This window comes from Cyrtonyx montezumae, unplaced genomic scaffold (genome assembly GCF_038088225.1).
Source record: "Cyrtonyx montezumae isolate F1298 unplaced genomic scaffold, pur_monq_1.0 scaffold_4, whole genome shotgun sequence".
Taxonomy (NCBI): domain Eukaryota; kingdom Metazoa; phylum Chordata; class Aves; order Galliformes; family Odontophoridae; genus Cyrtonyx; species Cyrtonyx montezumae.
In genome coordinates this window covers 6,274,800-6,289,856 of record NW_027072045.1, presented here as the reverse complement: position 1 = coordinate 6,289,856, position 15,057 = coordinate 6,274,800, and the positions used below count along the sequence as shown (strand labels likewise).

The 15,057-nt window shown below is 39.7% G+C and overlaps 1 protein-coding gene across 1 annotated transcript; it reads left to right on the top strand.

Annotated features, from left to right (window-relative positions):
• Window positions 1–2,530: 2,530 nt before the first annotated feature.
• Window positions 2,531–12,987, top strand: LOC136055205 (pancreatic triacylglycerol lipase-like). The gene is made up of 13 exons (XM_065746914.1): window positions 2,531–2,572; window positions 2,706–2,754; window positions 3,035–3,189; window positions 3,332–3,457; window positions 4,410–4,544; window positions 5,417–5,525; window positions 6,802–6,921; window positions 7,154–7,273; window positions 8,647–8,762; window positions 9,896–10,025; window positions 10,937–11,048; window positions 11,822–11,989; window positions 12,710–12,987. Exons 2-13 carry the CDS (start codon window positions 2,706–2,708, stop codon window positions 12,771–12,773), a joined length of 1,404 nt encoding a protein of 467 aa, XP_065602986.1. The 5' UTR covers window positions 2,531–2,572; the 3' UTR covers window positions 12,774–12,987.
• Window positions 12,988–15,057: the final 2,070 nt, after the last annotated feature.

Sequence of the window (15,057 nt, the reverse complement as noted above, 5' to 3'; positions counted from 1 at the left end):
AAATGTATTTTGCAGGTTTGTTAGAGGGAGCTTACTCCATCCACCCTGCTATTGCAGTGCCTCCAGAAATAGGAGCTGCTTCTCAAATTGTTGGCTAAGACAAAGTATGGTGTCCATTAATTTGAATTTAGGTCATACAATACTGCTCTGTGGTCAAATGTTTGAGAATAACAGATGAGCTAGTTCAGATTCCTGCATATATTTTTATATAGATATTTAGAGAGAGAGGGAATAACTTCTTCCAGAAAGTTTTATATTTAGCACGATATGTTTGACCAAGCCATTTTTTCCTTGAAAAGTACCCAGTCCTACGAAGTGGACTTTGAGTAACAAGACTTTGAATAGCTCCAGGCTCTGCAAACACTGGGAATATTTCACATTGAAGCAAACACTGTAGTTCTGCAAAGCACAGCATTCAAGAACCACCCAGAGCTTTAGGAGACCAAGGCAGTGGGTATTTTCCCAAGTACAAAAACTAAACTCAATGTTAATGACTAGGAAGAAAAAGAGTTAATCTTTTATTCCCTCCCATTTCCCCATGTTAGAGAAGTGATGCACAAGCTAGATAGACTTCCATTAAATGTCAATAGAAATACAATATTGTGAACGTGTGCAAGGAGTATAAATATTTGAATGAAAAGTTCACAAAAAAAAAAAAAACCAACACAAAACAAAAACAAAAGCCAAACACAACCCAACAACGCTCAGCATAGTATTCTTGCCTAAAAACTAACCAAACAAAATTAAAGTACAGTTAAACACAGGACTGATGTTAGCTGAGACAGATCTGCAGCCATCAGTGCTACAAGTCCCTCAGGCCTTGCAGGTGGCAAAGGAAGCATGAACAATGCCAGGAAGACCCAGACCACATTCCAGAAGCAAGCTGTGGCCTTCCTGCAGCATGTGAAATCCATTTCTCTCATGGATCTGCTTCAGACCCACTTCTTATTTTAGTAACCAGCGTCTTCCACACTAAAACATAGCTGGGTCTTTATTTGCCACTTGCTCTCTCAAAAGCCATCCTTCTCCCAACAGCCCATAAACTGAGAGGCCCCAAATGCCAAAGCAGCTACTAGAGAGCAGTGGCTGGGCCACGAGATACAGATTTGACTAGTTCTTCAGTTTGTCCCATTTTTTCCACCACATTGTATCAGAGAAACTAACTACTTAGTATAAAACACAAATAACAACATAATTTTTTTCAATTTAATGTAAGAGCTAATGGAAAAGACTCTTAGTTTGAACAATTATTTTGTTTTAGCAGGACATTTGATGACACTTCTGCATCACTGATAGGAACACACTTAAAAATAAATTGCTTCTTCAATCAAATATTAAACACAGATATATCTTAGTATCAAAAGTAATGTTTTGGAAAAAAAAATAATCTAAAGACAAACAGAACCACGGAATTGTTTGAGTTGGAAGTCCAGCTGCCCTGCAATGAGCAGGAACAGCCATAGCTCAATCAGGTGCTTAGAGCCCCATCCAGCCTGACCCCTGCCCTCGTTTATCTCCAGGGACAGGCCTTCCACCAGGGTGGACAATATAGTGATACACATGCGCACAGCTGGTACCCAGTTGGTCTTTCCCTGAGACAAAGGTTAGAGAGTATCTGCTCTAGAAAGATACATGGTAAAAGAAAAAAAAAAAAGGACACTTTGACACAACCTAGCTGAAAAGTTTCTCTGGGCTTTTTTTTTTGTTGTCGTTTATTTTTGTCCACTTATTCCCTTTTCCTATGAATGAACAAGCCTAAGGGGTTCCCAGACCCAGGTCTGCACATCTGCTCAGGCTGTTTTTCATCCTTTAGTTGATGTCTTTAGGAAACTGACCTCCTAAGTTCTGTAACACTGCTACAAACACAAAGCAGCCACGTCCCAATGTCTGGGTAAACTTTGTGTGTTATTGGTATATATTTGCAGCATCATTGCTGGAACTTCATTGCTTAGACAGACATTTTATCAAAATTGGGGTTATAAAGGGAGTATATGAGGGAGTTAAAGGGGCTGACACCCATCCTTCTACATCACAGAACTTCAGCATGGAAACAGACACCAGGAGATCAGATTCTTTCATTAGGAGACCTATAGACAAATATTCCTGATGGAACAAGGCTTCTCTGACCAGCTGATATCAGCAAGTGGGCACAAAAGACCCAGAAGGACAGGAGCATTCCACACACAGTCACGTGATAGAGGTTAAAGAAGCAGACTTAAAAGCTAATCACCTAGTAGATCCCCATAACCCAATTACACAACACTAAAAACAAAAGCCTTCCCATTCTGAGAATCCAGTTCTTCCCAACGTAAGTTACTGCTTGGGAATTGCCCTACATCTGGAGCCACAATCCCATTCTGAGTTCCAGCACATCAATTCAATAAATCTACATCCATCAACTTTGGACTTTGCAGATGTATAAGCCACTAAAGACATTTTCCAGCTTAGATATAAACTATAATCTGAAATAAACAAATTTTACTATCTTTCTAGGAACACTTCCAAGGATACAGCAGAGTATAAAGTACGTGTGAAGTTTGCCCATTAGTGAACGGACATTCTAGGCTGCACAGTAAGTAGTTCAGATTTGGTGGAGATTTCTTTGTCTTGACAAGTGAATAGCTTAAAGAGGAACTGTAGCCAGGTCGGGCTTGCTAATTTAGCAGGTTTGCAATCTTAGCTGCTGCTTTTTTCTGCTGTTTCAGATGCTTGGAATTGGGATATTCGCACTATTTCTTCTCTGCACAGCCAGAGGTAAGAATGTGGGGTTATTGTTCATAAACTGTGATGCTCAACCTTGTGAGGCATTTTTCTGTGCTACCCAGAATGGGTGAACAATGGGGTGGCTTCTTTCCTTGGGGAAAAGTGTAGACTTTGAGAGCTGAGACAAGGCAACTGCTGGACTTTGCACTATTTAAACTGTAGGATTTTCAACAGGCCAAGAGAGACCTCTAGAGAAAAAAATCTATGTGTTATGACCACTAGTCTGCTCTTTGCTCATTCACGTATTCTTGGTCTGATCTGTGTGCTACAGGTGCTGAAGTTTGCTATGACAGGCTGGGATGTTTCTCAGATGATGTACCATGGTCTGGAACTATAGAGAGACCAATTTATAAGCTACCCTGGAGCCCAGAAAAAATAGGCACCCAGTTCCTCCTGTACACAAGAGACAATAGTAATTACTATCAGGTAAGAACTGATGTGGTTTAAATATTGGTAAGTTACTTCACAATACTTCTAAATGTCTATACAAATGAACACAGTTCAGCTCTTCACAATTTTGATGCACTCTTTACAGTAACATTTTAGAACTCTTTTCTATCTACAACAGGAGATATCTGCAGTTAATTCCGGATCAATTGGGAGCTCAAACTTCAGAACATACAGGAAGACAAGATTCATTGTTCACGGATATATAGATCATGGAGAAGAAAACTGGCTCTCAGATATGTGTGCGGTACGTACCAGGCAAAATCCTGTCCCTGGGAAGTTCCTCTGTTGGCATTTATAAGTATATTGCTACACATTGTTTGCTTTCTCTATTTCTGATCAATGTCTTTCATACTACTTGTAGTGGTAAGAAAGGGAAAATAGGGGATATACTTCCAAATTGTAAGCAACTTGAATATGTAGCTCAAACACTTGAGGAAAATTTGTAGGTAAAATTCATGAAATTCTTCACGTGAGTGAAGTGAGAGACAGCAGGATTTGGCCCAGTGAGTGTCTTTTTCTTGCTGAAAACAGCTCAAAACCTGGAGCTCTCTGCACTCTATCAACTTTTGCACTGACTACAGTTTCTCATGATGCTTCTCAATCCTGCCTCAAAACAGAGTTACAATTCAAATCTGTGGTCCCACAAGGTTAGAAATAAGGTAATTATTGCAGCTGATAAAGCTACTAAGCATACAGCACACAAAGCAAAACAGCAGTTCGTGACATATGACACTACTCAGACAATGTCTTAATTGAGTATTAACACAACTCCAGTTCTCTTTAAGTTATACATTCCTATTTTCCTGACATGAACATTATAAGGAATATAGTTAAATTACACTAAAATCAAGGATTTCACATATTTATTGCATCCTTATTGCCTGCTTCTCTTTGTTAGTAGCTCAAAAGAAATTAAATTCATTTGACAGTTTCTTGATGGAAAATATCTATGTTGATTGTCACATTAAGGTCACCTAGGATTGACTGTTGGGCTTGTTTAGCTAGTAATTTGTTATAAGTATCAGAAACAGTTTGATCTTCTATTAATTTACTAAGACTTGGATTCTTAAAAAATTCCATATATATTAACGCAGCATTTATTAATTTGGCTTTATTAAGCACTATGAATCCACTTCAGATTGGACTCCTGTGGGACTACTTTTGTTTGTTTGTTTTTAATTTGTTTTACCAAACAGAGGTTGCTTTCAGTGGAAGATGTGAACTGTATCTGTGTAAGCTGGAAAACAGGTTCAAGATGTCAGTACACTCAGGCTTCAAACAACGTCCGCGTTGTAGGTGCTGAAATTGCATATTTTGTCAATGTGCTCATGGTAAGAATCCCCTGATCATATAATTTCATACTTAAAGCTGATTTGGAAACCTTCGTGGATGTGAATGTGACCAGCAAAATCATTTTCTTCTTCTCAGTGATTATTTTGGAAGTTCTGCTGGAGAAAACAACTTATTTTTGAGTCTGAGAACTATATGATGACAGAAGGGTTAGTCAGCTTAGAGGTCTAAAGTTCTCCAACACAGATGAACTGTTATTTCTGTGGATGTTAACAGGTGTAAAGAGCTGTGTAGTTTTAAATATACAGAAATAATAAGGGGTAAATGGCCTTTTCATGGAGAGAAAAATCTAAATAACAGCTCTTAAACGTGACTGAAAAACAACTTGTGATCAAAAGTTACTGCAGAACAACTGCTCTCAGGTGAGCAGGAGTACCCAGGGCCAACTGAGACCCTCCCAGCTGCCTCCAGCTAAAGCCATCATGCAGTGACTGACTGCACAGGAGGTGCCACATGCCCCCCTTCTCAGCCAACTTTACATGGGAAGCAGCGATTGGTTTGAGGCCTTTTAATCCAAGTGCTTTTGACACATACTCCTTGTATGAGAATTCTAAATTACCCTTCATGGGTCTAGGATGTAAAAAGGATGTTGAGCCTCTCAGGACTTGATGATAGAGCTGTCTAGAGTTGTAAGAGCATCCAAATGAGGGCAGCAGATGAATAAGAAGCTTAGAAAAAAATCTGTATTTTGGATTTAAGCACCTAAACTGGCAAAAATGTGCCAAAATCCTATAGCACCCTTTACAGGATTAGGCTGTAGTCAAATTAAGATTTGGTTTTCAGCCCATTTTCAGTTCTCTCTGCTGACGAAAACTGAAGTACTAAACTATTTTCCAAATATCTGTTTTCTCAGGACCAATATTCATACTCTCCAGCTAATGTCCACATCATAGGCCACAGCCTTGGCGCACACGTGGCAGGAGAGGCTGGCAAGAGGAGGCCAGGGATTGGAAGGATAACTGGTAAGGGAGGGATCTCAGTCCCAGCTCATACTAAAGACACCACTGCTTAATGAACAGCACAGGAGCAAGGCTGTAAGGCAGCAGCATTCCATTGTCATTGCTATAAACGAGCTCAAAATAATGAATGCACAACCAGAAGTAGCTATGGTTGTTGGGTGTTATGTTAAAATAAGTTCTCCAGCACTCCTACAATAAAGCAGGCCAAGAGAGGCTTCCAGGACAAGGAAGGGTTCACTCTCCTCCCATTTTCACCTTCTATTGCATTTCATTTGGTCTAATATAGCAGCACATCTGACACCTAACATCACAACCACTGCTTGCAGGTCCTCTTTTAAGTTGTTCTGAGTGTGCTTCTGTATTTAAGGACTTCTCTACAGGCAGGGCAGCTTTAGATGTTGAATTTCCTAACAAAAAATGCCCCTCTTGGAAATGCAGTGTGGAATGGCTCCATGTGTATAGAGACCCACTGAACTCTAAATATTTGGCTGGCAGTGATGGGTAACTATTTTCTTGCCTTACCAAGCATGACATCAAGATTTACCTTTTCCATAGGATTGTATTGGATGAGCTGTTTATGCAGCCCTTATCTTTTGTTTCCTCAGGGATTTCAGGCTTGGTGAACTTTAGACTAATAGTCTACAAAATTCAGTCTAAAAGCAAAACCAAAGCTGCTTCCCAAGCAGAAACCAAAAATGAACGTAGAGGATTATAAAAGTTGTGTAATATGCAAGATTTTACAGGCTTCTAAAATTACTACAGCAATTTGGAAAGCAAATGAATGTTATTTTCTTGCTAGAGCCAAAAGCAAAAATATGACTTTAAAACTAGATGCTTTTTCAAAATCTGACCGCAGCCTGAAGTAAGAATACTTTCTGCAGTTCCAAGCACACGGAGGTGCTCTCAGCATCAATTCCTATTCCAGTGCACTTAGACAAAGTACTCGAGTAACCATGTAGATGAGCAACGTGGGACACAGATACCAAACCTTCAATTTGAGCAACATAGCTTCCTTTAAAATAATGACCAGAATCCATGAGACTCATTAATGAAACAAATCAATAGAATTCAATAGGTTTCTCACAGGTAACCTCTTCTCCGACCCAAGGTTCAACCCCAATACATCAGGTAAGTGAGCATGCATACCATCATTTTAAGCCACTTACACATCAGGAGCCATAGGCAGTTCTATATGCAGCATTAACTGTAAACAATCTTACTGTTTTTTTATATAACACATCTAGACTTCTGTACATGACACAAACATTTTTTCTTTCAGGACTGGACCCTGCCCAACCTTATTTCCAAGACACTCCAATTGAAGTCAGGCTGGATAAAACTGATGCAGAGTTTGTTGATGTTATCCACACGGATACAGCTCCCACAATCCCCTACTTAGGTGAGCATTCAGGTTTAACATATTAGGACCTCATCATCTGTGCACTTCAGTGTCCTAATCAAGACCCTGGTGCATTGGTCGGCGTACAGACAGAAAAAGTCAACATTATGGTGACTGAGAAGTCTTAAAACATCACAGATAAACTTTAAGCCAACAGTTTGAAGAATTGTATGAGAAATGCATGAGACAAAATAAATTTTAAATGTACTTACCCCAGCTTTAAATGCTCCAGGTTTTGGAATGGCCCCAGCAATAGGGCATCTTGACTTCTATCCAAACGGAGGAGTGGAAATGCCAGGATGTGATAAGAACCCAATTTCACAGATTGTAGATCTCGACGGCATCTGGGAAGGTAAGGATGTTGATTACATTACAAATTCAGAGGAAGGTCAGCTTCAAAATGTAACGACTTGATGTTCCTTCCTACAGGTGTATGGCATTAGCTTTTGGTGTGTGCACCATTAACGGCAGCTACTCAGTGCAGTGAAATAGTGTGTTCAGACATACCACTTTCCTCAACAATAGGTCAAAAGACAAACAAGGAGTTTGATCTGGAAACCTCCTTTAAAGTATCTAGAAGCAGAAACAAACACTACTTAAACCTTGCTAAAAATTGTTAAGGGTCTATAACAACACATACATCTTTGTTGGTAAAGAGGGGCAATAAGACTCCCACTTCTGGGTTGGGATCTTCAGCTGCAGTTCTTCAGTGTAGAACAATACATTTAATTCACTTTTTTTTTTTTTAAATTAGCTATTACAAATCTGGGTGGCACTGAAGCAATGTCATTGTGTCTATTTTCAGTTATCTAAAGAAAGACCAGCAGGTGGCTGCTCAAATGCACTTTTATTTGTAGTTTTCTACAGATTTAATTAAAAAAAAAACTATATAAAAAGAGTAATTGATATTATAAATTTAAACTGCACGTAACATTTAGAAAGAAAAAAGAAAAAAAAAATCACCTCTAGAGCCTGTTCAGTGTATGATCCCAGCTCTGTGCTATATTGCTGCAAGCGTGTTAAATTCTAGAAACCTATCAATTTATTTGCAATACCTGGCCTTTTTCTCTAGGTTTTATTCAAAGCAGCTGGAAGCTTTTTTGTTGTTGTTGTTGTTCTCCCCTCCAAAGAGTAAGCTTGTTATCAATAATGGTGAATTAAAGCACAAAGAAATAACAGCGCTGTATATCTTCTTTTTAACCTAAATTCAGGAAAAACAAAGACAAAACAACAACAAAAGAAAGGAAAATAGTAAGTTCACTTTTTTAAGTTTCTCTTCTTTAAACACCTCCAAATAACAATAATTTTGTTTTGAAGTCCTCAGCTGGAGTAATCAGCACTGCCCTAGGAAGTTCATTGTTAGATACTTGGTATTTGGTTTTCTTTTGTTATGGTAATACAGCATTGCCTACAAAAGACCTGCTCTGTGCAGCTCTAGTTTCTATTGTGAAACTCGGTCAGCTTCCTTCAATGAGAGCCTGGGAGGGGGGAGAGGAACTAGGCTGCACAGTCAGACCTTGCAAAGCATTTCAGGTTCACATCTTGTACCTGTTGGGTCAACGACATTCCTCAGAACATCAACTCATTGCAGCAGCAAGGTTCACACCTCAAGTTCACGGCTTCAAGAGTAGTGATGAGGAATGGCCCATTCCAGTAGCACAGCAAGCACAACACGGAGATCTTTCAGCAGAAATGAAGAACTAAACTGAGAGCATCTTTTCACAGGAACTCGAGACTTTGTGGCCTGCAATCACCTGCGTAGCTACAAGTACTACTCTGACAGTATTCTCTACCCTGATGGATTTCTGGGCTATGCTTGTGGTTCATATGATGCTTTTAAAGTAAGTATTTTTCAATGCTTCACTATGGGCCCATTCAAAAGAAGTGCAATTATTAATACATCTGAAACTCTATTGACATTATCTTGCACGCAATGGGTGCACATGTAAAATAAATAACAGACATCTTACAGTGTCTTAGGTGGCATAAGCTAAAGTAGGAAAAGGTAACAACAAACCAGGGATAGCCCTGGTACATTGCTGCTGCCCCAAGGTGCTACTGGAGCTGGTGTGGCTCCCCCAGACCTACTCTGGTTTATCAAACAGGGATCAGGTAGGGAGGAGAGCCTGCCCCAGGCATCACCAGGTCTATTTGTCAAACAGCAGCAAAAGGGATCTCATACTATAGTAGGTAAGCTTTCAAAGATAGTTTACGTATATTCTTCTCAAAATGACAAGAATTATAATAATATGTAATGGCCCTGATGTGGTCAGTCCATGGTGTCACCATGGTGTCAAAGTACTTTGATGACTTAAGACAGCTACAGGGAGAAAACACAATAGTTATGGATCAAGAGCAGGGAACCCTTCCTTGTCTCAGAACGGGAGACCAATTTTGAACTACTGAAGTGTAGCAGTGAGGCAATAGGCTTATCATATCCCACATGCAGCTCAGAAAGAAGGGAACAGAGCAAGCAGCAGATTTGAAGGGAATAAAATTGATGTCTATACGTTCTGAGTAAGCAATAGAGGCTTTTCAGATCTCTCTGGGAGAAGGGAACCTGTTTCTGTCACCAGGATTCAAAGCTGCTTTCAGGAAAAAAAAACAGCTTTATTTCCAGTACAAAGCCTTTCTTGAATCAGTCTGGAAGTAAAAAGAGACATCGCTCTTTCTTATCTGCTGCTGAGAAAGACAGATGCTCTTCCTTCTCCCCGTTCCCATTTAGGACTACTCAAGTATGTCACTTGTGCAGCTGGAGTGAGGTAGACGGCATGAGAAAAAAACATGAAGTCTTAACAAACCACAGCCTTTCAGAAATCTGACTGGTTTATACAGTCTTTCTCTAGTCACATAAATGGTTCCCCAAAACTCGCTGTTGCTGTGATTCATAGATAGTTAAAAGTAAGTGTTATCACTAATAATTTTTCTAAGCTGTCTGGATGAATTTATTAATGGATATATTTCTTTTCACTAGGACGGCTGTTTCCCATGCCCAAGTGGTGGATGTCCAAACATGGGTCACTATGCAGATAAATTCAAAGGGAAAACTTCAGATTCTTTTGTGAAACTTTACCTGAATACTGCAGATAACAGGGATTTTCCTCGTGAGTTTTGATTTGTTTCCATTGCTACACCTGCTCCTTGTAAAAATGCTTCCCCCTGCACCCCCACTTCACTGTTAATTTTAAGAAATGAAAAGACCTCAGAGCAGCGCAAATAGTTCTTCAGCCCTTTCAGCCTTTTTCTCTTCTGCTCCAAAACTAATGCTGATTTGTGCCCACCAGTCGGTCTGAAAGATGTCAGACTGTAGAGCCAAGTGGAAATCAATGAGATGTTCAGTGGGCTACTCTACAAGGTACATGGAGGAAGGATGATAGGCAAGGCACAGATGTCACAGAAATATTAAATATTTTTAAAGTATCTGTGACTGTGACAGCGTTTAAGGCAGAAAGAGAGGCCTGGAGAAGATGTGAAAACTCCAACTATGGAGACAGTCAGAACTCCATTTGTCAAAGGCCATAGAAACACAGAGTGGCTTGGGCTGGGAGCAACCTCAAAGATCACCTAGTTCCAAACTCCCTGCTTATTTTACAGTACGGGTCAGCGTTCATTCCCAACACTTCCTTCTTTTCAGCTTCACTGTATGTAAAAACATGTGGGGTCAAATTCTCAAGCCTATGCTTATTTACCACATTACAGGCTAATGTTTTTGTTTGTTTCTTTGTTGATCACTGTAAGACATAATAATGACGTATCTGACTCACTGGTGTATTGAACGGTTATAACTCAATGAAAAACTGTGAGCACAATGTGTGACAGCATTATGTTAACTCTGTCCAGTCCAGGCAGCCTGGGATGTAGCCTTGAGCTGAAAGAACAAGGCACTGATAATTTCTTTTGCTTTTAGCTATGGTATAGAGAAAATATATATATGTAATCTGACTTGATATTTTTGATATTCTGAGACAGTTTCTCTCCAGGTGTAATCCAACTTACTGTATTTTTTTCTGTACAGTTTGGAGGTACAAAGTATCTGTGAAGCTCTCTGGAAGTTCTGATGTAACAGGATATGTAAATATTGCCCTGTATGGCAATAATGGGAACACAAGGCAGCATCACATTGTAGAGTAAGTTCAATATTCAATGGAAAATAAGCTTTTCTTCTAGAATGCTTAATGTTACTAGAAATATGAAGTTCTTTTCAACTTGGTCTCTTTTTTCAGAATAAATTTTACCCTCAGTTACAGTTTCTTGATAAGGATGTAAATGCAGAGTCAGTTCAGTCAGTCTGATGTATTTCTCAAGGGAAAAGAATGCAGAATTTTAAAACATTTGAATTTTAAAATGTTAGAATTTGGTGCTCATCTCGAACTGCTTGCTGTGACAGGAAATGAGTGGCCAGATTATGAACCATGGTGACTCAGGAGACCATACATGTTTGACTCAGTCACAGGGCTGTAAGTCTGAGAACGTGTGGTAGAGAACCAGGCAGCAGCTGGTGGGTAATCCTTTTGGTCACCCAAACACAAAATCTGTGTAAGACAAATGAAAACTCGTATAATGTAAATTGATATATTTGCAAAACGTGGTATGAACCCTACCCACACAAGCAACAAAAAGCAGCTCTACCTTCTCATAGGGATTGTCCTGTAAGTGCATCTTCACAGTAAACTGACTGCAGCACATCAAGGCTGTCTGCCTTTTTTTTTCTGACAAACAGTTTTTTTTATTGAATGGATTTCATTGGAATATGGAGAATAATGTTATTACCATAATATAAGCTAAACAATGCCTTACTACCAACTTCCTATTGACCTTGCTACCACAGAAAAACAGTTGATGAAACTAGTAATTATTAAATGCCAGCAAGCCTCACATACATAATATGTTATTTTCACAGTGGAAAACTCAAACCAGGCAACACTTACACAGCCTATGTTGATGCAGAACTCAAAATTGGTACAATTACAAAGGTTAAATTTCTTTGGAACAACAACTGGATAAATCCAACTCTGCCTAAACTGGGAGCTGCAACTGTCACAGTGCAATCTGGAGAAACGGGAGAAGTGTAAGTACATCCAGTGTGAAAATCCCAAGAGTTACAGTGAGGGCAAATGACAAGATTACATGAGGGGCAAATGCATTTGCACAAGAAAAGGTGCTTAAAGCATTAGAAGGAAAAGACTCTAAAGAACAGTTTTCCTTCCTTTTGAGATACTGCTCATTCACAATTCCATTCGCTCCTATTTCAACTCTCTACCTTAAATAACTTTGAAGAAAAACTTAAAATATTTCCAGTCTTCAGAAGGGCTAATTTCCCATAAAACCTTTTGGGTTTGAAAGATTAGCACTGGCTTGGATTATCAGCATAATTCTCGCCAAGTTCTTACCTGCTGTCAGCAAGAAATGGCTATCTCTGTCTGAGCTTGCTAAAACACACTTCTGTAGACTCTGTGGAACTGGACTTGAATGCTCAGATTACAGAAGTATATTTTAGTGATCCAATGTTAGTTGTGTGCTTGGGCATTTTAAAATAAAACCCCTCGTTTGCTGGATCATGTATGTCATTTGATCTACCCCAGGACTAAGTGTATAGAAGAGGAGGTACGGCATGTATTTTAGGCTTATATACAATTGTAATCACTTAAAAGACAGTACTGTCTGTTCTTCTGAGGGAGCATGGTTGTGTCAAATGACAAATACAGTTGAGACAGCAAAAAAAATCCACTTGTAACATCTCAGTAAATCTCAAGAACTCAAGATATTCATATGTTTTTGTTTTCTTCAGATTCAATTTCTGTGGTTCTGAGACAGTGAGGGAGGACGTTCTGCAAACCCTTACTGCTTGCTAACAACACATATGGATGCTCAAAGCCTTGCTGCCAACAAATGCTACTCAAGCATGAAAGACTGGAGTCTGCAGTCTTTACACCTACAATAATGGAAGCTTTACATGCTGATTAATAATCTGTACCTTTCAGATGCAGACATGCGAAAAGAAACCTTCCTTGCTCTAGCATGCTACCAATTAATTAAAATAAATAATAATTATTCAGGAAATCTTAATATGTGAGGGTTTTTATTTCTTTGGGGGTGGTATGGGTTTTGTTCTGTGGGTTGGTTGTTGTTTTGTGTCTGTAGATATCTCTCTATAGACAAGCCTGCAAAATACAGAATTCTTAGATCAGCTTTAGGAGTAAACAAGCCAATGCCCATTGAAAAAATCCCCTGATTTCAATGTGTTTCAAGATGACTGATTTCAAGATGATTCCCCAACACAGAGAAGACAGGGGGCAGGCAACAGAATCAGGTACATTGCTTCTGGGCAGTGCCAAGAGAAAGCAGACATGCTGGTGAGAAGAAAGAGATGAGAAGATTAAGGAAGCTGATGTTCTTATCCAAAATGAAGGCTAAGCCTGAATTAGTGTGAAATATAGACAAGAGCAGAGAAAGAAGGGTAAGCAGTGTACAAAACTACAGCAGAAAATTTTTAATTACCACTGAGAGGTGGAATTGTGAATGTGATGTAGAACTGTTCGAACTAAAGCAGAACTAAGCTTGAACAACAGGATCCAAACAGAATTAGTCTGAGAAATCTGCACATAACATTTCAAATGTCCCGAAGTATTCCTGTCTCTGGTCCCCTCAGCCTGCTGCAGGGACTCCATCCTCAATGGACAACACAGAACTGCTGGGACCTGGAGACTCACCACTCCTTGGGATGCTTTCTTTTAAGGATTTTCTCTTGAGGTTTGCCAGGGCTGAGGTCCTCTGCTCCTCCTCCCTTTCTGCATAATCTCTACCTTAATCTTGTCCTGAGCTGGAATAAATTCCTTAGGTCAGAAACACACCATTCCTTGGTTTCACTCAACTAAAAAGAATATCCCTCAGCATTTCCAGTTGTCATTGGAGATTCACAGGCTTACTTTCATGTTTAAAAAACATAACTTGCACTTGTGCTACTTGCTCAGATTAAAAGGCAATATTCAGCTGTGCTACTTCGGGACCACAGCACAAAACAAATTTTACCTCGAGAATCACTCGAGTAACATTAATCTCTGCAACCTTACTTTATGGAGGATGGTAGGAGATAAATATATGAACCAGTAAAGAAGACTCCCCTTGCTAGGCTGACATAGATGTGTGGGGAATTAATACGCTAAGCAATTTCTCATTCAAGTTCTCTCAAGAGCAATAATAAGCAGATGATTCTCACCCTGACGATGCTACTCGTGTCTTCTACTTGTTAGACTGCTTCCCCCCCCTCTGCAGCTCCTCCTGGCAGCAGCAAGCACACAGGAGAGAGAAGTGCTTTGTGTGGCTTCTCCCCAGCCTAGCTTTCCATAAGAGGTATAGGCTAACATCTATTTTGCCTCCAGTATTCTCCTCCCTAGTCAGCCTTACAGTAGTAGAATAATGGTGTAAGTCACAATCAGTTCAATGATATAAATAATTTGTCTGCTCTGGGGTGTCAATGAGCCCAGTTTTCAGTTCCTCCAGCACAGCCTTTCTCAGCTCTCCACACCTTCTTGACTCTAGGTTTGCAGGAGGCAGAGGATCCAGCCACAGGGCTCTGCGCTTTCACAAATCACTCATTAACCAGTCCAAGAAAGTGCACTCTCCTGCTCTGGGGAGGTGAACAGATGTGGGCTTTGCCCAGAGCACACATAGCCACAGACACCAGAACTGGCATCTGATGCAAGGCTTCTATGCACCCTACTTCCTTTGCCATAACCATTTTACTCTTCTAGAATTTGGCTTTCTGATCTCAGTACCTCCTGCCGAGGAATCCTCAACAGGGTTATTAACTTCCTAACACTGCAAAAGAGTTTCTCCTTTGTCTTTTGTTCCTTTACCGTAGTATAAGCAGATTCTTGCCTACACAATTGTTTTGACAGGCAAGATATTCTCTGCATTATCCTTTGCCATAGCCACTTCAGCAGCCCATGTAATTTTAACAAACACCTAACAGAATCAAGTCATTAAAGCTGACAATAGCATAATAAAAAATCTCTTTTTAATAATGAACTAGAGCTGCCGTCATCTTGTTTTAGAAGAGTAAAATCTCTCCCCCCTTCCGAACACTTTACAAAGCTATTACATAAAATGCAATGTTGAATGAACAACAAATTACTT